General features: G+C 45.7%; 1 protein-coding gene across 1 annotated transcript in view; it reads right to left on the bottom strand.

The window, feature by feature from the left end:
- Positions 1-24,109, bottom strand: part of OBSCN (obscurin, cytoskeletal calmodulin and titin-interacting RhoGEF) — a 153,024-nt gene that overhangs the window by 44,716 nt on the left and 84,199 nt on the right. The window contains exons 44-62 of the mRNA XM_064639721.1: positions 22,491-22,754; positions 21,921-22,184; positions 21,377-21,640; positions 20,633-20,896; positions 19,198-19,461; positions 17,609-17,875; positions 16,997-17,260; positions 16,010-16,276; positions 14,767-15,033; positions 13,819-14,085; positions 12,257-12,523; positions 10,775-11,047; positions 9,896-10,162; positions 8,178-8,444; positions 6,815-7,084; positions 6,034-6,300; positions 4,607-4,873; positions 2,899-3,165; positions 1,939-2,211 (exon numbers count right to left, since the gene is read on the bottom strand). Coding sequence (XP_064495791.1) covers positions 1,939-2,211; positions 2,899-3,165; positions 4,607-4,873; positions 6,034-6,300; positions 6,815-7,084; positions 8,178-8,444; positions 9,896-10,162; positions 10,775-11,047; positions 12,257-12,523; positions 13,819-14,085; positions 14,767-15,033; positions 16,010-16,276; positions 16,997-17,260; positions 17,609-17,875; positions 19,198-19,461; positions 20,633-20,896; positions 21,377-21,640; positions 21,921-22,184; positions 22,491-22,754 — 5,070 coding nt within the window. The remainder of the gene's footprint in view (positions 1-1,938; positions 2,212-2,898; positions 3,166-4,606; positions 4,874-6,033; positions 6,301-6,814; positions 7,085-8,177; positions 8,445-9,895; positions 10,163-10,774; positions 11,048-12,256; positions 12,524-13,818; positions 14,086-14,766; positions 15,034-16,009; positions 16,277-16,996; positions 17,261-17,608; positions 17,876-19,197; positions 19,462-20,632; positions 20,897-21,376; positions 21,641-21,920; positions 22,185-22,490; positions 22,755-24,109) is intronic.

The following is a 24,109-nucleotide window of genomic DNA, read 5'->3' on the forward strand; positions in this document are numbered from 1 at the left end:
TTTGGGAACTTTATAGCAAGGCTTGATCCCGCTCCCTGGGGTTCCCTCTGCCACTCCCTGTGTCTGCAGGTGTGTTTATGGAGAGGAGGCCTGGATGGAAGACCATGGAGATGTTTTGGTGACACCAGGACTGAAGAAGGAAGAAGGGATCTGTGCAGATGGGGAGCACAACACCGTCTCCTTTCATAAGATCTCTCACAGCAAATATCACCTGTGGCATTGGAGAAGGGAAATGTCCTGGTTCCACCATCCCTTCCCTCTTTGCCACTGCTGGGAAAAGACCTTGGTGCCCCTATTCACCCATGCAGAATGGCAGAAAGCTCCCTGGGACTTGGGAGCCAATGTAGGCACCAGGACCTGTAATTCTCACCAGCCCAAAGGGGTCAGAAGAAGGCAGCAGCTCCTTCACCCTTTCCCATTCTCCCCACCTCCCAGACATGAAGATGTTGTCACACTGGGCCACTGAACGAGTGCAGTTGTAGGACAATGATATGGTAGAGGCCCAATAAGAAGGGCTGAGACCTCACTTTTTATGGAATATATCCAGTTTCCAGCATGCCTTAAGGCAGGAGAACGAGGCACATGGAATAGAGAGAAAGTTGATTTGCTCCTTGATGAAGGACAAGCCATGGTTAGCCAGATAGACTGAAATACAGTCCAAAGACATATCTACTTTTAAATTTATGGACAAAAAGTGCCTGAAAGTGTCTGTTAATACAATTATAATTATATGCTACTGTGATTCAGGCTCACAATAAAGAAATCTTTCCTTCACAGCAGCAAAAAATATCCCCATTCCTATGTGTAGTAGCATCTGTAGATGATCTCCAAGGGTCCTTTCCAATATCAAATATACTGTGATTCTGTGAAGTGGAAACTTCTCAGGAGCCTTTTATTTGACTGAGCAGGACACCTAGTGATGCTTTTATTTTTTATCTATGTATTAGACCCACTGGCATTTGTTCCCTAGAGAGCTCATAACCAGGTTCTGTCTCTGAAAACCTGAAACTCAGATTGATACAGGCAGACACAGGATGTGTGGGGTTTGCACACTCTGTTGTTGCTGCACCATTCTGAGATCAGGAAGAAGTGCTTTGGCATTTTATCTTCGTAGAGATTCAAATTTTCTGAATGTACAAGGGACTCTTTATACAGAGGAGACATCAACCACTGACTACAATTCCATATTGTGGATCGCTCCCGTTGGGGTAGATTTAAATAAGGATCTTTTAACCCTTTATATCTCTGTATATACAAATCCCTTCTCCAAGCAAGGAACAAGCATTAATTTTGTCTGAAAAATAGCAGCTTTTCCCCATGGTTGTAAAAGGACTGACTGGGAGGGAACTTGCTTTATCAAGTCTGGAGCTCAGTGTTATTTGCAGCTTGTGGCTACCCTTACCAAATGAAAAAAATAGTTATTTAACAGACCAGAAAGCTCTGCTAGGGCATTGATGACTATTCAACAAACGAGGCTCATTTTGTCACCGTGTTCCTGCAATGTCATACATCCTTTGCTTTACAGGGACAGCTCAAAGTCTTGTCCTGGGAACAGGATGAGCTGAGCAGCAGTAGCCTGACTGTGATAATTTTGTGAATTACCAGCTCCACAAGATTTTGGGGTATTATTCAAAAAAGTTGAAGTGGGGATACAAAGTCAGGTGCTACTACAGTTGTTTATGTTCATCTCTTCTTTGACATCAGGTGAAAGAAGCAGCCCTGAGCCTGCAACCCTTCCTCACCTGAACCACTGCAAAAATCGATGTGGTTGTACCTGTAAGACTTCTGGGTTGGGTATTGGTGACTTGCAGAAGTGGAGGGTTGCAGGACACAGAAGAGCTGTGAAGGGATTTAGTAAGGGTAGCCTGGAAGGCAGAAGCACCAGCACACGGAGCAGGTCCAGAGGTGGCCGTGTGTTTCTTTCCAACAAGGAAATACCTTTGACTAATAATTTAGCTGAAGATATAAGGGACCCAGCCCTGAAGGTGACAGTGCCTGAGTCGTGGCAGGCCACGTCATTCAGGGTCAGAGTGTGGATCCTCCCGTCCTGCTCAGAGATTTCAGTCACCAGGTTGTTGTGGAGGGGGGTCCCATCGAGCCACCACTGCACGTTCCTCACGCCCGGGTGCGAGAGCTCGCAGGTGAACATGGCTGACTCGCCCACAAAGACGTCTGTGTTCCTTAAACCAGAAACTACCACTGCTGCTTCTTCTGCACGACAGAGCAAGAGAAGGTGCCAAAGGAAAACGAGAGCATAAACACACACACACACACACACGTGGTTCCCTGCAGAACTAACACAAGTGTGAGTCATCCTGGAGAGTTAAACTTGTAGCATTGTTCCAGGGGGGAAAAATAAAAAAGAGATAAAATTTTCTTGGAGGGAGTCAGAAACCACCTTCCATCCTCCACCTGCTTCCAGGAGCAGTGTGTGTCTCTGCAAGCACCATTTCATTGGGAGGAAACTCCACTCCATGACCAGGTCATGCCTGTGCATTGCAGCCGTCTGCAGTGGCATTGTATGAGGCAGAGATGTAGCTTAAGACTTAAATGTTCACTTGAGTGCTTTAAAAGAGTAGTAAGAATAACAAAGATAGAGGCTGAAATCAGTTATAACAAGAATGTCAGTATTTTTTATGACCACTGCTCCAAGCAAGCAGTTTTTCAGCAGTACCACCACCTGTTACAGTGCACAGCACTTTGAACTATTTTACTTAAAAACATTGGTCCAACCTCAGCCTGGAGGTGAGTGTTTATATCTTCACTGGAATCAGGAAAGAAACGAATGGCCTTTCAGCTGTTTGCATCTGAGACCATTTTGTCCAGTTACTCTCAAAGACTTTGGAGCCAGAAATCCAGGTAGCCAAACGGGAGCATTTCCACCACGCTTCCCCTTACCTTGCACGTACACAGAACCCGTGGTGATCTCGTATCCAGTGCTGCAGGTATAATCCCCACAGTCATCAGGCTCTACACCATGGATGATCAGCTCAGCTATGCTGCCCTTCAGCTTCATCTCGTACTTGTCACTGGGCTCAATGACCACCCCTCCTTTCCTCCACTCAACGGGGGCGTCTGGCCTGGAGATCTCACAGTGCAAAACAGCCGTTCCCCCTTCTTCAGTCTCTACGTTTCTCAGCTCTTTGTTAAACAGCACTGGCAGTACTGTGGTGGAGAAGCAACTGCATCAGTGACAGCTCTCAGAGGTGAGGAACTTGCATGTAACTTCTCCAGCTTGGCTGTTCCCTTCATTCTGAGCCACACCCTGAGCTGTGCCACAGCCAGACGCTCAAGGTATCAGCTGCTGATGCTGGGAGGGTGTCCACTGCTGCTCCATAAAGGGTTGTTAGAGGTCACAGGGGCTCTAAAGGTCTCCACATGGGCATAGTCACCATTTTCAGTGTAAGCAGAGAGAGGCACAACAGTGCTAATCACAGCACTGATAATGAGAATCGTTTAGGTTGGAAAAGACCTTTAAGATTTTCGAGTCCAACCATCAACCCAGCACTGTCGAGGCCACTCCTAAACCATGTCCCAAGTGCCACATCGACACGTCTTTTAAATATTTCCAGGGATGGTGACTCCACCTCTTCCCTGGGCAGCCTGTTCCAATGCCTGACCACCCTTCCAGTGAAGAATTTTTTCCTTAGATCCAGTTTAAACCCCCCCTGGTGCAACCTGGGGCCATTTCCTCTTGTCTTATTGCTTTTAACTTGGGAGAAGAGACCAACCTCTACCTCATGACAACATCCTTTCATGTAGTTGTAGAGAGTGATAACATCTCCCCTGAGCCTGCTTTTCTCCAGGTTAAAAAAAACCCAGTTCCTTCAGCTGGGACATAAAACTTTGGGCATTTAGTCATTGAAACCTCACAGTGAGCAGGAGTAGGTTATGGTGACCAAACTCAAGATCTAAAAATACAGTCTTGATGTTCAAGTCAAAAGACATAGAACTCTTAGTATAAAATCCAAAAACAAAGCCACTAGAGAAAGGCCAAGAGCCACAACTGTTGGGCTGCTCAGGCACTAATAGGTACAAGGGCTCCATTTAAAGTGAGTTTATTCTAAATATGGTGAAATATCCTCATTTTCTTGTCAGGTAGTAGGTAAATTTTCTAACTGCTCTTGTGCATACCCTTCCCTAGCAGCAGCTGCAGTTTTGTTCCCAGCTGTCACAGCGAGATGAAAACTGCAACTGCAGAATTAGAACTGGGTTTAAAAGGCACTAAATTCTTCTCTGGAGGACAGACTGTGAATCAGACCCTTTCCTGCAGTTGTAACTCAGAGATACAGTGTTGATGGCAATTCAGTGACAAAAGTTCTGTGTGGATTAGACACTTGGGGACATGGTTTAGTGATGGACTTAGCAGTGTTGGGTCAATGGTTGGGTTAACTCAACAGAGGTCTTTTCCAACCTAAATCACAGAATGGTTTGGGTCAGAAGGGACCTTAAAGATCATCTCACTCCAACCCCATGGGCAGGAAACCATCTACTAGACCAGGTTGCTCAGAGCCCTGTCCAGCCTGCCCCAGATGATTCCACGATCACCCCTGTGGAGAACAGTCACAGCCACGACTTCCCTGCCTCCAAAAAATCCTTCTCCTACCTTTGACTTGCAGCGATGCCGTGGTCTGCTGATCCCCCGAGTCACACGTGTACTCCCCAGCATCCTGAGCCTCAGCATCGTAGATGAGGAGCTCCACACGTGTCCCCTCCTGCCGGATCTCGTACTTGTCCCCTGTCTGCAGAACAGTGTCCCCTTTCCTCCACTCCACGTGCGCATTGGGCTTTGTCAGCTCACAGAACAACAGGGCCGTGCGACCTTCCTCCACCTCCTCGTTCTTCAGCCAGTGCTTGAACAGCACGGGGAGGCCTTGAGAGGGGGGGGAATGGTGCAAAGAGGGGGAAAAAAAATATGGGTGAAGCAAAAATAGAAAAAATAGGAATGTTTGATTTTTAAGGTACTGATAGTGCCATTCATGAAGTTCATGCATGATTCTGGCTGCATTTACCTAAGGGGAGCTGCCAGGAACAGGGATGACTAGGCCTGAGCTAGACAGAGGAGGAGGAGGAGGAGGAAGGGGAGTTAATCAGCAGGAAAAATTTGAGTTCTATATGAGCTACATTTCTGTCCCCATATCCCAGCCTTCTTTTCACAAAGAGTTCCCAATTAATTTCAGTAATTATTTCAGAAGGCCAGATAGCTTTTCATCCTTGAAATAAAAATCACAGGAGAGGATAAAATCATTCAAAGAACACACATCTGCAGACCTGAGGCCTCAGATCATGCAGCCAGGGATCAATTACAGAATAATTAAGGCTGAAGGGACCTCTGGAAGTCCTCCATGGATGGAGATTCCTCCACCCCTCTGGGTCTCTGTTCCAGTGTCTGACCACCCCTTCATTGTGAAAGGTTGGTTTTTTTCTAAAATTAATTTCTCTTGTTGCAGCTTTCAGTTGTTTCCTGTCATCTGTTTACTGAGCATTCCAAGAAAATTCTCTCTTTCCTCTGTAGGCCTCCATTAAGAAGCTGCAGATAGCAAAGAAGTCCCCCCTTCAACCTTCTCTTCCCCACTCTTAACAAATGCAGCCACCCTTACCTCTCCTTTTACTTAGAATCCTAGAATGGTTTATATTGGAAGGGACCTTAAAGACCAACCCATTCCAACCCCCTGCCATGGGCAGGGACACCTTCCACTAGACCAGGTTGCTCCAAGCCCATCCAACCTGGCCTTGAAAGTTTCCAGGGACGGGACAGCCACAGCTTCTCTGGGCAACCTGCGCCAGGGTTTCACCACCCTCATTGTGAAAAACATCTGTCTTATATCTAATCTAAATTGTCCTTCTTTTAGTTTATATCCATCACCTTTTTTCTTATCACAACAGGCCCTGATAAAAATTTGTCCCCCATATTTCACGTTCTCCGGCCCCCTGAGAAACTTGTTGACCTCTGCTGCACTTGCTCCACTAATCATTGTCTCTCTCGCACTAGAGAACTCCGAAAATTGATACCTTGAAACCTTGAAACCATACCTTTAACCTCCAACCTGGCCACGGTCCTCCCATCAGCCGTCTGGCAGCTGTACTCGCCCGCGTCCGCGCGGTTCAGATCGCGGATCACCAGCGTGTGCACCTTCCCCTCCTGCTTGATGCTGCACTTCTGGCTGGAGTGGATCACAGACGTGCCTTTCTTCCACTCCACGGGGACGTCAGGCTTGGACACCTCGCAGGACAGGTGAGCTGTGCCACCCTCCTGCAGCTCCAGGTTCTGGAGTGCCTTCACAAAGATGACCGGAGCAGCTGTGGGGAAGAGGGAACCATCAGTTCTGCAACAGCCTGATCCACATCACCCCCAGATCAGAGCTGGGGGTCTATGGTTACACTTTGCACCAGATCAGAGAGGAACCTACAATATTGCCATGGGTCATCTTTCCAAATCATTCTATGTGACTTAATAGAAAGGGTTTTTTTTAAATTTTCAGACATTTTTTTCAGTAAATATGATCTAAAAACACCATGAGTAGGAGATTAATTCAGAGCATATTATTGACATCTTTCAGCATTGATTCCAACATATGATTGGCTGCTTAGCTGGATGGTCTCCAAAGGATGTTAATATTAATCTTCATCCACGGACAATAAAAATTACCGAAACGACCAGCTCAGATGTACATATCTAACTCTTAAATGCCTAAATTAGGTTAGCAGAATATCCCAAAATTTCCAAGGACCCCTAATCCCAAATACACCTCTCCAGAAGCCAAAGCAAGTGTACCAGCATCTGCCCAGTCCCTCTCCCTCTGGCATTGCTCACCTTGGACCTTCAGCTGTGCTGCCGACGTGTGCTCCCCGACTTTGAAGCTGATGGACCCGCAGTCCTCCAGGGTCACCTTCCTCAGGATCAGACTGTGACGTGTCCCCTGGACTCTGATCTCATTCATCTCGTTGGATTGCAGGGGCACATCCCCCAGGAACCACTTGGCATCCTGGGTTGTTTCCCGGGACAGCCTGCACTCGAACACCGCGTCCTCCCCTTCGTACGAGGTGACGTCCTTCAGCATCTCCACTATGGTCACTGCTGGTTCTTTATGGAAAGGTCAACAGAGTTTGGTATCTACTTTCAAGTGATGCTTCCTGGGTTAAACATTTAGTTCTGCTCTTCCTTGACAGGACTATGCTATTGTTATTTGAAGCCCTAAATGCTAAATCTGGTGGTGTTCAGCCTGGAGAAGGGAAGGCTCTGAGGAGACCTCATTGCCTTCTAAGACCTTAAGGGGGCTCATGAAAAGGAAGGAGAGGGACTTTTTATATGGGCAGGTAGTGACAGGACAAGGGACAATGGCTTCAAACCAAAAGAGGACAGGTTTAGATTAGATGTTATAAAGAAATTCTTCCCTGTGAGGGTGGGGAGGCCCTGGCACAGGTTGCCCAGAGAAATTGTGGATGCCCCATCCCTGGAAGTGTTCAAGGAAAGGCTGGATGGGGCCCTGAGCAACCTGATCTAGTGGGTGGCATCCCTACCCATGGAAGGGGTGTTGGAATTAAATGTTCTTCAAGTTTCCTTCCAACCCAAACCATTCTGTGGCTCTATGGTTCTAAATTCGTGGAAATGTAGGTACACAGTCACGTAGTAATATGTTACGACCTTCCAGATCCATGATTTATGTATGTGTGCATATATATTATGCACATATAGTCTAAAAAGTATGCATTTTATACTGTATTATATATATAATAAATATATAAGGACCCTGAGATTAGCTCAGTTGGTCAGAGCATGGTGCTAATAACATCAAGGTCATGCATTTGATCCCTCTATGAGCCATTCACTTAAGAGCTGGACTCTGTGATCCCTGTGGGTCCCTTCCAACTCAGAATATTCTGTGATTCTGTGGTAATGAATGCATAAAATATATATTTATAATTCAATCTATATATTGGGAAAGCATTGTCAACAAATATCAGTGGGTGCCATTATCATAATCAGTGACTAAAGACCCATTTCTGATTCCCCAGAGATAACTGACCCAGTTCTTATCCCTCTGAAATCACTCATCTCTGACATCCCCACGATTCAGTCTGGGCACAGGACAACGTTTAGCTGCCAGATTATTAAATAAACACGCCCCTGCTGTGACACCAAGCTCTGCTCAGCTCTCCCACACCCAAAGCCTCACCTTTCAGGTGCACCACAGCCGTGGTTTGCTGGTCCCCTGTGTCACAGGTGTATTCCCCAGCATCAGCTCCACTCAGGTTGTGGATGGTCAGCTCAGCCACGGGCCCGGCCTGACACATCTTGTATTTGTCACTTGGTCTCAGCACAGTCCCACCCTTCTTCCACTGCACTGCGGTGTTTGATCTCGACACCTCACAGCTCAAAGTGATGGTGCCACCTTCTTCAGCCTGTTGGTTCTGCAGTGGTTGTGTGAAGGTTACAGGCAAAGCTGAACCAGGAGAAATAAGAGGGAAAAAATTATATTTCAATGGTTGTGTCACGAAGTCTTGTGTTAAATGAAACTCTGGTGCCATTCTAAATTTGGTTCAAGCTCAATTCCAAAATTACTGCAAAACTGAAACAAGAAATGACAGAAAGTGCTGGGTTTCCAGGAGCTCTAAGCACTGTGCACTCCTGGAGAGCCACTGGACACTGCACACACCAAGCACCTCTAGGATTATGCTACTTCTTGCACTGGAATGGTCATGGATACAGAGTCTTGAGAATCTAAGTGCATGTCTCTCCAGGTAGATACCAAAGCCACAACTCCTGGCCTAAGTTCTTGGGTATCTGGGAGAAACATCTTTATACGATGCCCCTTGTTTGAAAACTGGACCCAGCAGAGAAATGAACCCTGGAAGTCTCTGCACTGTTGTCACTGATGGGTCACGATGGAGTTTTGATGGGTTGATTTATGATGTCCCACATGTTTAGCTCCTTGAGTACAGTTGCCTGGAATTACCTCAGTGGTTCCACATTTATGAGTTGTTATTTACCAGGGGAGGAGGTTGGGCTCCAGGAATCAGAGGGAATTCACAGGAACTGGGTGTATGACACTTATAAAAGGAGAGAGATCTGAAGGTCCCTGCAGGTGATGTAGGAATGGATGGTGTATTTTGTGAGATGAATGGGGAACGACTGGATCAAGGCTGGAGGGTGACTGTAGAGCCATCCTCAGCTTCCTGGGTTTGGAATTTTTTTCAAGGAGTGCTGGAGTGGTTGAGGGCACACACAGAGACACAAGCAGGCAACCACCACCAGAGGATCTGCTCAGAGCACTGATATTCTGGTCTCACCAAATCCTGGCATTAGTGTGATAATAGGCAGGTGAGTGTCCTTAACAGGAGAATCCTCAAGGGATATTCCAAAAGACAGTAATTCACAATAGCACTCTGGATCCTCTTTGCTTCTGCTGATCTGGTATCTCAGAAAAGTCACCTCAGTGCTGTATTTATATCTGATTAGATTTGGAAAAACTGATATATTGCCACATCACACCTATTTTCAGACCCTTGGCACTAGAAATGCTGCTTGTCAACTGGAGCTGAGTGTCCAAGTTGGAACACTGTCATGCTTGAGCATCATTTTCTGAGATAGAACTACAGCTCAAGGGATGCTGAGACATCAAAAATGGTCTTATTCTAATTTTAGCTCCAGCCTTGGTTTTCTGAGTGACCAGAAAGAGACCCTTGGGTCTCAGATTGTGGAAGTAATTACTGCACTTTGGCTCCCTCCATTTTCTTTGCTCAGGACACCACAGGACTTAACCTCTGAGAGCAAATGGTCTCAGCTGCTTTGTGCCAGCAAAGGACATCTGAAGTCAAGGAGAGTTGATAGAACCCTCTTGGTGGAGCCAAACTGAGGAAGTGGAGCAAGGTTTCTCATCTTAAAACAACCCACCTTTAACAGTTACAGTGGCTGTCGTTTGTTCGTTTCCATTATCACAGGTGTATTTGCCAGAGTCTTCCGCATTTAAGTGAAAAATCTTTAAGGTGTGGACTGTTCCTTCCTGCCTGATTTCATACTTGGAGCTCGGGGAGATCACCTGAGTGCCCTTCTTCCACTTCACCTGAGCGTTGGGCTGGGAGACCTGGCACCTGAGCACGGCTGTGTCTTCCTCCTGCAGTTCCAGGCTCTGCAGTTTCTCCTTAAATACTGGAGGTGGCACTGAAATTACAAACACAGCAAAGGCATTTCCAGGCGTCTTTGTCTCTTTTCCCTGTGGTGTTAAAGCCACAGCTGAATGGTTAAGCATTATTAAAAAAAACCCCAAAACAAAACCAAACTTCAATTTCTACTGAGGGGTTAAAACAAGCTTCAAAGAGAAGGATGTTGGGTGGAGAATTTCTCCAAATAAATAATGTTTGGAGAAAGAAAGACACCAAAGAAGGAAAAAAAAGGTCTGAGCAACCTGATCTGTTGAAGATGTCCCTGCTCAATGCAGGAGGGTTGGGCTAGATGACCTTTAAAGGTCCCTTCAAACCCAAATCATTCTATGTTTCTAAAAGGGAGAATGGAAGCAGTGAAAATTCCAGGTTTTTCAATCCAACTTCTGAGGTCAACACAGGAATTTCTTTAGGAACCAGCTAGCTTCAGGACCCTGGTGACATATTCACTGTCTATCCATGGTGATTGCAGTCTATGAGACCACACCACGTGGTCTCTGAAGCACTAACATGACCAAAAAAGGGGTGAATTATGGACATGAATTTACTGTCAGCATAAGCAAAACATCAGCTGTCCTCACTGATCCTGTCCCACCCCACACAGAGCCTTTACCTTTCACCGTGAGCTCTGCCGTGGACGTGTGACATCCCACCCGGAAGGTGACGGTGCCAATGTCCTGCTCAGTCACCTTCCTCAGGGTCAGGGTGTGAACCTTCCCTTTCTCCACCGAGATCTCGTTCATCTCGTTGTTCTGCAGGGCGACATCCTGCAGCTTCCATTCCACATCCCTGGCGTTCTCGTGGGAAACCTGGCACCGGAACGTGACGTCGTCCCCCTCGAACACCTCCGTGTCCTTCAGGCCGCTCACGATGGTCACCTCGGGCTCTGCAAACAGTCAGGAGCAGGGAATGGAAGGGAAAACATGGATCAGATCATTGAATCGTTAATGAAACAGGTTATAGGGGACTTCTGGAGGTCACTTGGTGCAACCACTGCTCAAGGCAGGGCCGGCTTTTACAGCAGGCTGCTCAGCATCTCGTCCAGCTGAGCTTCAAGTATCTCCAAGGATGGAAACAGCACAGCCTCTCAAATCACATCCCAAATTCTGCTTTCAGTGTACTTGGTAAAAGGGCAATTAACTTTCAAATAGTGGTTTTATCACTTGTCCTTTCTCAGAGATACATTACATATTGATTTTTTAATTTAATGTTTGATACTCTAACTGGGTGAACAAGGCATGAATGCCAGATGCCAGAATCAGGGTTTTGAAATTTGTTACACTTGAACTTAGATATCTTTATCGAGTAACATTAAAACCTGATCCTTTTTATCATATTTTTGCAAACAGAATTGCATTTATTCCATGCTGATGCTCCAAATGTCTTGAGGAGCTGGATGGCTTTGTCCTCGCAGCAGGAGGACTCACTGGATTAATGTAAGCACAGTTGGCTTGAGTCCTGCTTCTAGGTCAGCTGAACTCCTGCAGATCTGTGCAAAGATCACACAGACAGCCCCCCAACATACCCCCAAATCTATATGTACCCCAAGTCTGCTGGGGAATACCAAAGGAATCATAGAATCCTTAAGGTTGGAAAACACCTCTAAGATTGTCGAGTCCAACCATCAAAAAAAGCAGTGAAATCTTCACGTGAGCAAACACAGCAGATATTCCTACAACTGAGGTCACCATCTGCACGACAAATGGTGCAGCTGGGTGTAATGTGCAGAGGATCTACAACATGGAGCAGCCTGTAGAGATGCTGGCAGTGTTTGTTCCACACTAGTGGCCCAAGCTCTGTGATGGCATTAAGGCCAGATGCAGCTGCCGTGTGACTGGAAGCTGGGGATGGACCATCTGTTCGCCCCCCTGCATATGATGTCAAGCAAATATTTCAAGCTATGAGTCACAAATCACAGCTGCTTCATCCTCCCCTGTCCACCACGTCAATCTTTGCTTCGGCACATCCACTGAGCACCAGATTTTTTTTAAGACACCCTTCCTATGCTCTGCGTTCCTCACAGTAATAATGATGACGTGGTGAAACCTCAGTCTCCTCAAGTGAAAACCTCCTCGCCCCAACAAACAGTTCTTGCCTTTCACTGTCAGTTTGGCAGAGGTCATCTCGTCTCCAGCCTTGCAGGAATATTCCCCGGCATCTCCAGGCTCCAGGCGGTGAACGCGGAGCTCCCGGAGGGTCCCGTCCTGCCACATCTCGTACTTGGAGCTGGGGTGCAGGACAGCTCCGTCCTTCCTCCACTCCACCTCTGCCTTGCTGATGGAGATCTCGCAGCGCAGCCTGGCTGTCCCCCCCACTTCCACCTCTTCGTTCTTCAGCTGCTGCCTCAGCCGGGGTTTGGTGGCTGCAAAGTGAGGAAGAAATAAATAATACGGGATCTGTTCCCTGGAATGCTCAGCTCAGCAAAAGCACCCAGGCTCTGATGCTGCAGGGCAATTTTGCATTAAGGGGTTATATGATAATAAAACCACCTTTTTTTGCCTGCAAAGAGACTTATATTGTGTATACCCAAACAAAGAGAGGATCAGAAACTTCCCCAGATATGTTTCCCTTAAAGTCAAAGGCATCCACATCAAACCTTTTATGCACCTGTTCTGGAGATTGAAAACTTACACACACAGAAAGATTTTGACTAAGCAAAACCTGGTACTTTCTGATTAAAACAGGCATAAATTTCTTCATTTTTATAGAAATACTCATGATTTCCAACACCTAAATGATGTAAAGCTTTAAACTCTGTTCTGGTTTCTCAGTTATCTTTTCAAGACCCTGGACCAGCACCAGTGAGTCTTTCCAGATGATGCATAAATGCATATTTAATCAAGAGGATGTGGATCTGCTCAGGCAACGGGTGGAAAACAGAAGGGAATATCCTGTGTGTGTGTGTGTGTGTGAGCAGCTGGGGAAACTGGAATCTCAGTGCTTGTGGTTCCTCTGTCTAAACCCTGCTGTGAGACATGGAAAGCAGTCACAGGCTCTCTCACTCAGAGCTGACCCTGTGGCTGCTTCGTGGGTCAGGTTCAGCCAGAGGATGTAGTTTGAAAGGTTGTGGTTTAGATCAAAGCCACAAGTTCCACCCAAACTGTTTGGGATGACCACAAACGTTTCACAGATGGTGCTGGGATGGCCCTGCCTGAGCAGGGAGGTTGGACCAAATGACCTGCTGTGGTCCCTGCTAACTTTAGCCATGCTGTAATTCTGTGATCAATCAGTCATCATTCCTGGTTTAGTTAAACACAGCATTCTCAGGGTTTTCATGGATAGATTAAATATAGTTAAACTTAAAATGCTTTTTTAAATGATGTGTGATTTGTTTTTGATTCAAGTGAGCCAGGAATGAATGCAAAGTGCTAGAAATAAAAATCTATTAGAATATAAAGGTCCCCACAATACAGAGTTTCTTGCTTTTGTCACGTCAGAGAAAGGTGTCAGTGCACTGCACACTGTGCTTTACAGGCTGAAATAGGAACCCTGTCCCACAAGATCCACTTCTCTGTGCTCTGTTTATGTCTGGACAGCAGTTTTCCTCAATCTCCTAACTTTTAGAAGGATTCATATTCACCAGTAAGTTAAATAACACCATTCACATATTTCCACAAATGCCTTCTCTCCTCTGTTCCAGTCTGATGCAACGCTAACCATGCACTCTGAGGACTGCAGTGCTCTGCTGGTCTCCCGTGTCACACGTGTAATCAGAAGCATCCTCTGGCTCCACACTGTGAATCACAAGTTCAGCTGTGTGGCCACTTAATTTAATGTCATATTTGGCACATGGGAAGAGCTCCATGGTGCCTTTCCTCCACTCCACTGCTGCGTTATCCTTCGTCAGCTCACACTGGAATTTCACCGCAGCTCCTTCTTCTGCCTCCTCATCTTTGAGCTGCTTTTTGAAAAGAACTGGCAGAGCTAAAGGAGACAAAAAAAGAAGCTTTTATTGAAGCCTGAGTCAAGTCCTGGTTCACACAGACTGACACTCCAGAGAAGATACTCTGCTTTTCAAGTGAGACATTCCTGGGCAGGATCCATGTTTTCTAATTTGCCTGGAGCTACTAGGTCTTGCTACATCAGAAGAACCCATAACATCTATTGCCTTTATTTCCTTTGTTTCTTGACTCAAATCCTTCCCAGGGTTGAATTCTTTGAGTGAATTTATCCTTCAGTTGGTCTAACAGTGATCTCAAGAGCTAGAAATTCAAAATTCCATGAGCAGCCTTGACAGATCAGGAAGGTCGTTGCCTGTCTTCTTACAGGATTTGGAAGAGAATACTTTTTAAAAATATTTAAACAACATGTCAAGTGAAATATGCAGATGTTATGTTAAATTATTGTTCTTTCTTTAATTTCTTGTTGGCCACAGAGCTGGAAAATATTTCTTTATTAGAACCCAAAATTCAAATGCAGCGCTGGAAGAACAAAGTATCATCCTCTTCCATTCTCATTGGAACAAAATAAAATCCCAGTATATCAGATGAAAAAGAAAATATTTATAGAGAAAAAGAATAATGTACTTAAAACTTTCACACTGAAACTGCTGCTTTGCACGTTGGATGGGATCTGCTGCTTTAGGAGTCAGCTCAGCCCACGTACCTTTCACATTTAAAGCTGCCTTGGTTTCCTCATCCCCAGTGTCACAGCTGTACTCTCCTGTATCTTCTAATTTGAGGTTATGAATCAAGAGCTCTACCAGGCATTCCCTCTGCCTCATTTCATATTTCTGGCTGGGCTGCAGCCCCACTCCTCCTTTCCTCCACTCCACAGCAGCTTTGGGTTTCGACAGCTCACAGCAGAACGTGGCTGTGCTTCCCTCCTCGGATTCCTGATTCTGCAGGGGTTGCTTAAAGGTGACAGGCAGTGCTGCAAAATTTGAGAGGGAAACGTTTCAAGAGTGTTTTAGCCCAAGAAGGACACAATCCTACCATCATTCTTCAGAAATGATTCCATAATCCTTGGGCTGCAACTCTCTGTCTTGGCAGCATCTTTCTTGAACCATTGTGTGAACCAAGAGCTGAGGACTGGCGGTGAAGTGAGGAAAGATCTGATTTTAGAGGGTGGTTTGTGGCCTGGTTTGTGGTCTGAAGGAGCCAGACTTTCCCATGGAAGTGTCTCCATGTCAACTACAGGTGCTTTAGGCAAAGATCCCTGGGACATGCTCTCTCTCACACAAACCCTTGTTCCTTAAGAGAGGTCTCTGAGTTTGCAATACTAAGCAGAGTATTTTTTCTCCCAAATAGAGCTTGTATAAACATATAGTAATCAAATTGGTATTCAAAACACATTAACTGATAAATGGGAGAGGAAATTCAGATTTCAGGCAAGGTCTTGCTCTGAATGGTAGAAGAAGGGGTGGAGGAACATTTACACCTGAAGTTCAAAGCCTTCAGTAATAATAGAGCACAGTCATCTGTCAGAGAAATCCTTTATCCCCTAACTGTTGCCTCTCTTATCATCCCTTATGCCATTCCCATACCCAGCCACACTCCCTGCACTCAGGGGAGGAGAGTTCAGCATATTTTGACATCACGGCAATGTCCAAGGCCAGGTTGGACGGGGCTCCGAGCAACCTGGTCTAGTGGAAGGTGTCCCTGCCCATGGCAAGGGGTTGGAATGAGATGATCTTTGAGGTCCCTTCCAACCCAAGCCATTCTATGATTCTAATAAGCTTTGATGCTCATTAATCACTCAAGATACCGCAAGAACAACCTTTCTAACCTGACCATTTGTCGTGCCAAAGAAGAACATTTATTCTGGCAGGGACCAGCAGCAAAGAGAACACCAAGAGAACCTCCTTCCACTCCACATTTGTTGAGCCAAGGGTCAACACTGTGCCTACCATGTACAGTCACCACAGCTGTTGTCTGCTGGTGTCCAGAGTCACAGGTGTATATTCCTGAATCATCCAGTTCTAGGTCAGAAATGGCCAGTTCAGCGGTGCAGCCCTGCTGCTTCATCTCATATTTCAAACCAGGGTAAAGGGTGACATCCCCTTTCCTCCACTCCACTGGAGCCTTGGCTTTGGTCAGCTCACACCTCAGTGTGGCTGTGCCACCTTCCTCTGCCTCGGTGTCCTGGAGCTCTTGTTTAAAAAGTGCTGGTAGGGCTATAAAATAGAAAAAGTGATTTGCAACATTCCACAGCTGGGGCTTGGGAAAGAGGGAGTTGAAAGAAAGTGAAAGCACCAAAAGAGCTTGTTTTGCTGATGTTTCTAAACCTCCATACTCAAAGTACAAGGCTATTTCCCCAGAGATGAAATAGGAACATCTACAGAACAAGGAGAGATGGATTTCAAGAAGTTACATTTTGCCATGAAGTGTACGGAAGCTTAATCTAATCTGTGATCTAAAAATGGCACGGTCGTTTTCCTACTCCAAAAGTAGCCAACACGTTGCCCTGATCACTGAAGGTGTTCTGAAGGTCAGCAGGGAGTTGTAAGAGCTCAGACTCCCTCTAAGGGCAGGGAATTTTAGGAGTTCATATTCCCTGTTAAGGCAGGGAATTTTAAGGGTTTAAATTCCCTCTTAAGGCAGGGAATTTTAGGAGTTCAAATTCCCTCTTAAGGCAGGGAATTTTAGGAGTTCAGATTCCCTCTAAGGCCAGGCCACTTGCAGGAGAGATTATGATTATCCTGACAGTAACATGCTGAAAAATGCACTGTTTTGCATTGCAATTCCCATTTTCTGCCTGTCTCTGAGACTGTATAAAACCACGCTGTCCTGCACACCTCATGATTTGCAATCAGGTCTTTTCCTTCAGCAACACTAAACCACCGTTCTTATTTTTAATTTCAGAAAACCTTGTGGCTTTTTTCCCTTGTTTTTACCGTTGACTGTCAGAGTGGCAGTTGTCTGCTGGTCTCCACACACACAGGTGTAATCTCCAGCATCCTCCACTTCCAGCTCACGGATAATCAGCTTTGCAACAGCACCTTCTTGGCTCATTTGATACTTGCTGCTTGCCTTGAGCACCTCCTGCCCTTTCTTCCACTCCACCACAGCAGGTTTAGTCAGCTCGCAGTGCAGAGCAGCTGTGCCATTTTCCACGGCCTCAAGGTCCTTCAGGCCTCTCTTGAATTCTGGAGGCAGTGCTGAAGAGTAAAAGGGTACCAGAGAGAGCGTGAATATCCCTTAAAAAGCAAAAGTCCCGTGGGAGAGGATGGATGGTGAAATGCTGAGCCCTGATGCAGGTCAGTGGGACACAACGGAAAATCTCCCCCAACTTCCCTGGACACTGAAAAGGTGAGATGAACCAGCACAGTTGAGGGGGACAAACACCAACAGGGAACTCTTATCCCAATTCTGACACAAGGAGGAAGCGCATAAAGTCCAAAGGAATGGGAAAACTCAAGCAAACAGAAAGGGAATAGGAACAGACCATAACAACAGAGGCTTGGGCAGCTGTAAGGTTTGGAGGACCATCCCAAGGGTTACTTTACCATGCACTGTTAAGGCAGCTGTGGTGCTCTTGTCTCCACACACACAGGTATAATCTCCACTGTCATCCAGGTCCAAGTCATGAACCACCAGCTCCACAACACGGCCTTCCTGCCTCATGCTGTGCTTCTTGCCCGAGGTGAGGATCTGGTGGCCCTTCTTCCACTGCACAGGGGCAGATGCCTTGCTGAGCTCACACTGAAAAGTGGCCATTCCACCTTCTACTGCTTCCTTGCTGGTCATTTCTTCTTGGAAAAATGGAGGCACAGCTGAAGGATGCAGGTAAAAAGTGTTACAGACTGAGCACCTCTCCAGGGATGGGTGAGGAACTGACAGGGGGGGAAGTTCTGAAAGTTATGGAAGGTTGAGCATCAGCAAAGAAGAGAGGGAAGAGAAGTGAAAATATCCTAGTGGGAATATACATCTTAATCCTTTGGGGTTTATGCTGGCTTCCTACTGGCAAAACTGGCCTGTCCTCAACAACCTGCTTTCTACCAATTTCCATGAGAGAAAAACCAATAATATCATCTCTGAGCTCCTTAGTTCCCATGTGTTGGTGTCTCCCACACACTTCATATCTTTGTGCTCTCTTTTCCTACTTATTGAGCTGTTCTACTGTGTTCTGAGTGTTGGCACAGCTCCTCACTCATCCTCATCCCTTCTTCCTTGAGCTATCCTTGAAAAGGTTCATCCAGGACTCAAAGGTTCTTCCTGACCACAAAGAAAATCTCCAGATGCTGAATCCCAGCCGGTGTTCTTGTCTCAGAACATGTTTTTCCCCACTGAACATCGTTCCTGTAACCCATTGCAAGTCGTGTCCTTGAAATAAATGTGGTGACCTTCACATATGTCCCTCTATTAATTAAATGGGATAATAGGACATTCCACCTGTTTGACAAGGTTGGATACCTCAGATCTAAAAAATTTAGTGTCCCCAGCAGTGATACTAAGTTAAAACATCCAAGATAGAACCCGGGTTTAGCCAGATTTGGCACATTTCCCATCTCCAGCACTCTGAAGCTGAAACACCAGTTTTGTTCGCACAGCGAGTGGTTCTTCCAACAAAACAAGACTGGCAGGAGATCTACAGCCTTAGAAAATTAGTCTCCCAATGGAAATTTGTGCATGAGGACAAAGGTTATGGGCACAAAGCCCAATATAAGCATAGCTCAGTACAGAAGAATTTATAACTAACTAACACTTCTTTTTCCCCATATTACAATGGTCAGTATTGAGAATGCCAGAAAGGAATGGCAAAGAATAAACAGATTTGTGCTTTGAAGAATAAAGGCAGGAAAGGAAAGACCAAAGAATAGTGGGTTTGTGTGTTAGGAAAGGAATGGCAGAAGGGAAAGATGAAAGAGTAGCAGGCATGTGTTTAAGGAAAGGAAAAGACAAAGAGGATGGGATAGAGAAAGACAGACTGGGATTTTCCAGTTGGCACAGCCTGCAGGTGAGGAGGGGCAGGGAATATTTTCAAATGAATGGGAGTTCAGTTAATAAGGTTGAACAAACAGGTGTGTAAAACTGAACAGTTATAGCAGAGGGCAGAGGCTTCCAGCCAGGAAACAGGAGGTCAGGATGGCTTTACCCTGGACTGTCAGGACAGCTGTGCTCCGGCGCTCCCCACACACACAGGTGTAGCCTCCTGCATCCTCCTCAGCTATTTCATGGATCACCAGCTCTGCCTTGGTCCCTTCCTGCCTCATTTTGTATTTCTCACTCGCTTTGAGCATCCTCTGGTCCTTCCACCACTGCACTGGAGCAGCCCTGGTGAGCTCACAGTGCAGGGCGACTTCTCCACCTTCTCCTGCTTCCTTGTCCTGGAGCTCTTCCTTAAAGAGTGGGGGCAGAGCTGAAGGATGCAACACGGACAGATGGTCAGCAGAAAAACAGAATTAAAATCCCAATTTCTTTTTCACGCTTGAGATTATTTCCCCTTATGCCTTTTTTTCCTCCCCCCCCCGCCTATTATAGACATGCTTAGGCATAACCAAGTTTAGAAACTCCAAAAGCATCCTACTTCAAGTGTGATGTGATTTCAGTCACCCTAAGGGGCAGTTCCCTGGGTGTCTGTTGTTATTCATAGTGAAAGAAGAAGACAGAAAGACCCAGATCTGAGATCAACAGCACTCACAAACAACACTGCTGCACACAGGACTATTTTACCCACACAAGTAGCATTTCTTGGAGGCTGATATTGTTATTTTCTGGGTTTTTTTAAATCAAAATATTATAGCCCCACCTACCTGAAAGCAGTCAGATTTAAAAATAAAACTAGTCCTAGTTTTAAATTGAAGTTTGAAGGGCCATTACATGTAACGAGAATTTCAGATTCTTGCTATTTCCCATTTTGGAATCACAACCCAAAGACAGAACAACCTACAGGAAGCAACCTTCAGGAAAACTAATTATTGGCATTTACCCACAAAAGTGCCTTGTGTAAAGGGGTACACCCCAAATGCCTCAGGAAAAGTCCATGTCTCAGGAAAGCCCAGATCCCTGTTTTTGGAAGAATCTGGAGGGGCAGAACTGAATCTCTGACCAAGTTCCTCAAAGTCAAGGACTGTTATTTCATTAACGTGGATATTCATCAATGGGAGGAGAGCAGAGATCAGGTAATGAGGTTATTAGCAAAAGGATTTATTTATTTATGGGTTGGTTTATTTAACCCTCTCTGTCCGGTTCCTGGGCAGGTGCTGACAGACCATACCTGTGTGTTTTGGAGAAAACTGGGGTTGACTGAAGTGAACCACAGGGCTGGAGCTGGAAAATGTAAATATCCAAGAAGAGGGGATTTGGGCAGAAAGAAACATCTTGTTTTCCCTTTTCAAAGGACAGATTAATAATGACCCCAAAATTTGCCATGAGCGACTCTCTCTCAGCAAGAAATGAGTTATAAATAGAATGAAGAGAAAGGGATAAAAAAAAAAAAGACAAGCTACTAACCTAGGGAAGAAACAACTGAACTTCAGAATGATGCCTGTCTCTAGAGTTATTTATCAATTTTAATAAGGTCTTTTTACCATGAACTGCCAAGGTTGCTGTTGTCTTCTGGTCACCACACACACAGGTGTAATCTCCAGCATCTTTTACTTCTAGGTCATGAATGACCAGCTCTGCAGTGGTGCCAGACTGTCTCATTTGATATTTGTCACTTGCTTTCAGCACTTTGGGCCCAATTTTCCACTTCACTGGAGCTTCTTTGGTTAATTCACAACTCAGAGTGACTGATGCTCCTTCCTGGGCTTCTTCACTCTTCAGTTCTTCCTTGAAAAGCACTGGCAGGGCTGGGAATGGAAAGTTAATAGCGTGTTTAAACTAAGCAATCAGCATGATGAAGTTCAAATCTGGCCAGATTCAGGGGGTTTGGACTTTGAGGCTGAGGTTATTGCTGTGATGATCTGGAAAACTGAATCCAGCAGTGACTGTAAGACAAAGAAGTACTGAGCTGACAGGTCAAGGTACAACAGGCTGGATGCATTCAAGGTGGAATTTAAAGAATTTATCACAGGGACAGGACAAATCAGCTGGTCTAACAGGAGTCTCTTCTAGTTGTTTATTCCCTTAAACCTACAACACTGGAGTTTGCATGGAGAAACAGCCAAATCCTCAGCTTCCTTTTCAGGAATATCAGACCAAAATTAAACGTCAGGACAAGAAGCTCTCCTTTCCTGCACACAAATTAATCCCTAAGGAAAAGCTGATGGGTGGACACTTCACACAGCCAGAAACAGAGAAACAGAAAGTGGACACTCATCTGCATTTACCATTCACTGCCAGAGACGCCGTGGTGTGCTGGTCTCCACACACACAGGTGTAATCTCCTGCATCCTGCAGCTCCAGGTCACGGATTTCCAGCTCAGCAAGGCCACTCTCCTGCCTCATGATGTGTTTTTCACTTGCCCTGAGCATTTTATTCCCTTTCTTCCACGCCACAGCTGCAGCCTTGGTCAGCTCACAGCGCAGAGTGGCTGTTTGGCTTTCCAGGGCTTGCAGGTCCTTCAGGCCTTCTTTGAAAAGTGCTGGCAGGGCTGAAGGTCACAAAGTGGACAGAGGACGTTAAACATGACACGTGGCACACAGATTACAGAAGGGATGGGGTGGTACAGAGGCAGACAACACTTTGGGGTGAGAGGTTTTCATTCTGGGACATCGGACAAACCAACAGACATGAGGAGAAAAGCAGCCTGGATACAACCAGATCTTACAGAGAGCTTACAAATGTAAAGGAACAATTCAGCCACGACCAATATCAGTGGGCTGACAAAGAAATGCACAGTAATACAGATATTTGTATATGGGTTTTTTTACCATGCACTATCAAGGCAGCTGTTGTCTCCTGCTCTCCACACACACACGTGTATTCTCCAGCATCTTTCAGCTCCACATCATGGATAAGCAGCTTCATGACTGTGCCCTCCTGCCTCATCTTGTACTTGTCACTGGCTCTGAGCAGAGTGCTGCCCTTTCTCCACTCCACTGGGGCAGCCTTGGTCAGCTCACAGCACAGAGTGGCCCCTTGACCCTCTGTCACCTCCTGGTCCTTCAGGCTCTCCCTGATCCCTGCAGGCAGCACTGAGGATGCAATGGGAAGAGGGTTAAAATGGAGCAGAAAACCAGCCTCCTGCTGAGGGGAAGGAAAGGTGAGGGCATCAGTGGGGGGCTGTCCTCAGGCTTGATCTCACATCTGCTTTAGGGATCCTAAAACCACTTTGTATATGGAATTGCTGGAAGGTTTTACCCCTAAATCACAAAATTAATCCTCATGACGGTTCAATGCAAAGTCAGACTCACAGGAACTATGCACAGATGACAAGGAACAGGGTGATAAAAGTGATTCAAACTTGTTAATAAGGACATCCAGGTGGAATTGGGCATTACCGTGCACTGCCAAGGCAGCTGTGGACTCCTTGTCCCCACACACACAGGTGTAATCACCAGCATCACTCTCAGCCAGGCTCTGGATCACCAGCTCTGCAGTGACATCCTTCTGCCTCATTTTGTACTTCTCACTGGGTCTGAGCACCGTGTGTCCCTTTCTCCACTCCACCGGGGCGGGTTTGGTCAGCTCGCAGCGCAGAGTCACCGCTTTGCCCTCCTCGGCCTCCTCATCTCTCAGTTCCTCTTTGAAGAGGGCAGGGAGGGCTGAGAAACAGAGCAGCAAATGTTTTCATGACATGCAGTCCTGGGCCACCAAACTAAATGAACCTGGTGTTTCTATCTATCCGTGCCTGGTTGTTGACGTGAGGATCATCCCACGCAAGGAAGATGCTAATTTGTACTGCAGATAAAAAAGGGTCCTATCATTTTCTTTTTTTTAAGTAAATTTTAAGCAAGTTTTCTGATTGGTTTAGAGGTGGATGGAGAATAAACAGCAGGAGTGGGCAAACTTCATGTATGGTCAAAACTGTAACTTCCTCAGTATAATTCAGCGTGGAAAATCCATCCATGAAAGAAAATAAAGGAAAAATTGATCAGGTTTGAATTTAGGTGTTAAGGATGCCTATAGGCATAACCCAGAGTTAGAACAAGATGAAGAGTAGAGAGATCTCTTCAAAGTGCTTGGGTAGCAATAAAAAGAAAAGAAAAGGATGATGTCTCCAGTGTGGAGATCTGCCATAATCTTCACACCAGGAAGTTCAGGTGCATCCTAAAACCCCGTCCCTTTAGGAACAATGAATAGAATAATTCAGAGTGTAAGACTGGATGGTAATGTGCTAATATATACTCTGGGAGCAGCAGGTTGGGACAACACCTGGTAAGTCCTTGGACTGGGGCAGGAACTACATTTGGATATAGAATAGATATGAAGAACAGGAGAGAAGGGTCTCCAATTCATTCTCTGACCAACAAGAAATAAATATTTGAGAATAAGGATGGGGAGGATAATTGTGCAGACATTGATTACGAAGCAGGAAAGCTCATGGATTTTAGGACAGGTAATGATGGAGAAGAACGAAAGAAAATTCTGTGGGTAACAAGAGAACAAGGTCCAATAATTTGAGAATTGTTACTTATGATCGTGCAGATGTCAACTTAAAGGACAAGACAGTTTAAGAGAGTGGAAAACTTCAAACAAACTTCTCAAAGAATATTAAGAGCATAATTAGAGAGTAATTCACTCCAAGGATTATCAGAAATAGTCTATCTAAAGCACAAACTTTTCAATGTCCCAAAACTCAAGAGGACTATAAAATACAGGAGGTTTAGATGAGTGCAAAAGAAATCCTGCTGAATGTAGAGACAAACCCAGAAAGGGCAGGTTCTCTGAGTGTCTCAAGAAGGTCAAGAGCAGTTCCCCATTCCCAATCTCTGTCACCTCCTGGACAAAAGATCAACGTGAAAGAGGGGCTAAAAGTGATCTGCAAAATGATGCTGATATCATGGAATCATAGAATTATTTAGTTTGGAAAAGCCGTCTAAGATCAGTGAGTCCAACCTTTAACCCAGCACTGCCAAAGCCACCCCTAAACCATGTTGGCTTAGTTCTCTTTCAGGAA

This window comes from Pseudopipra pipra, chromosome 1 (assembly GCF_036250125.1).
Source record: "Pseudopipra pipra isolate bDixPip1 chromosome 1, bDixPip1.hap1, whole genome shotgun sequence".
Lineage (NCBI taxonomy): Eukaryota > Metazoa > Chordata > Aves > Passeriformes > Pipridae > Pseudopipra > Pseudopipra pipra.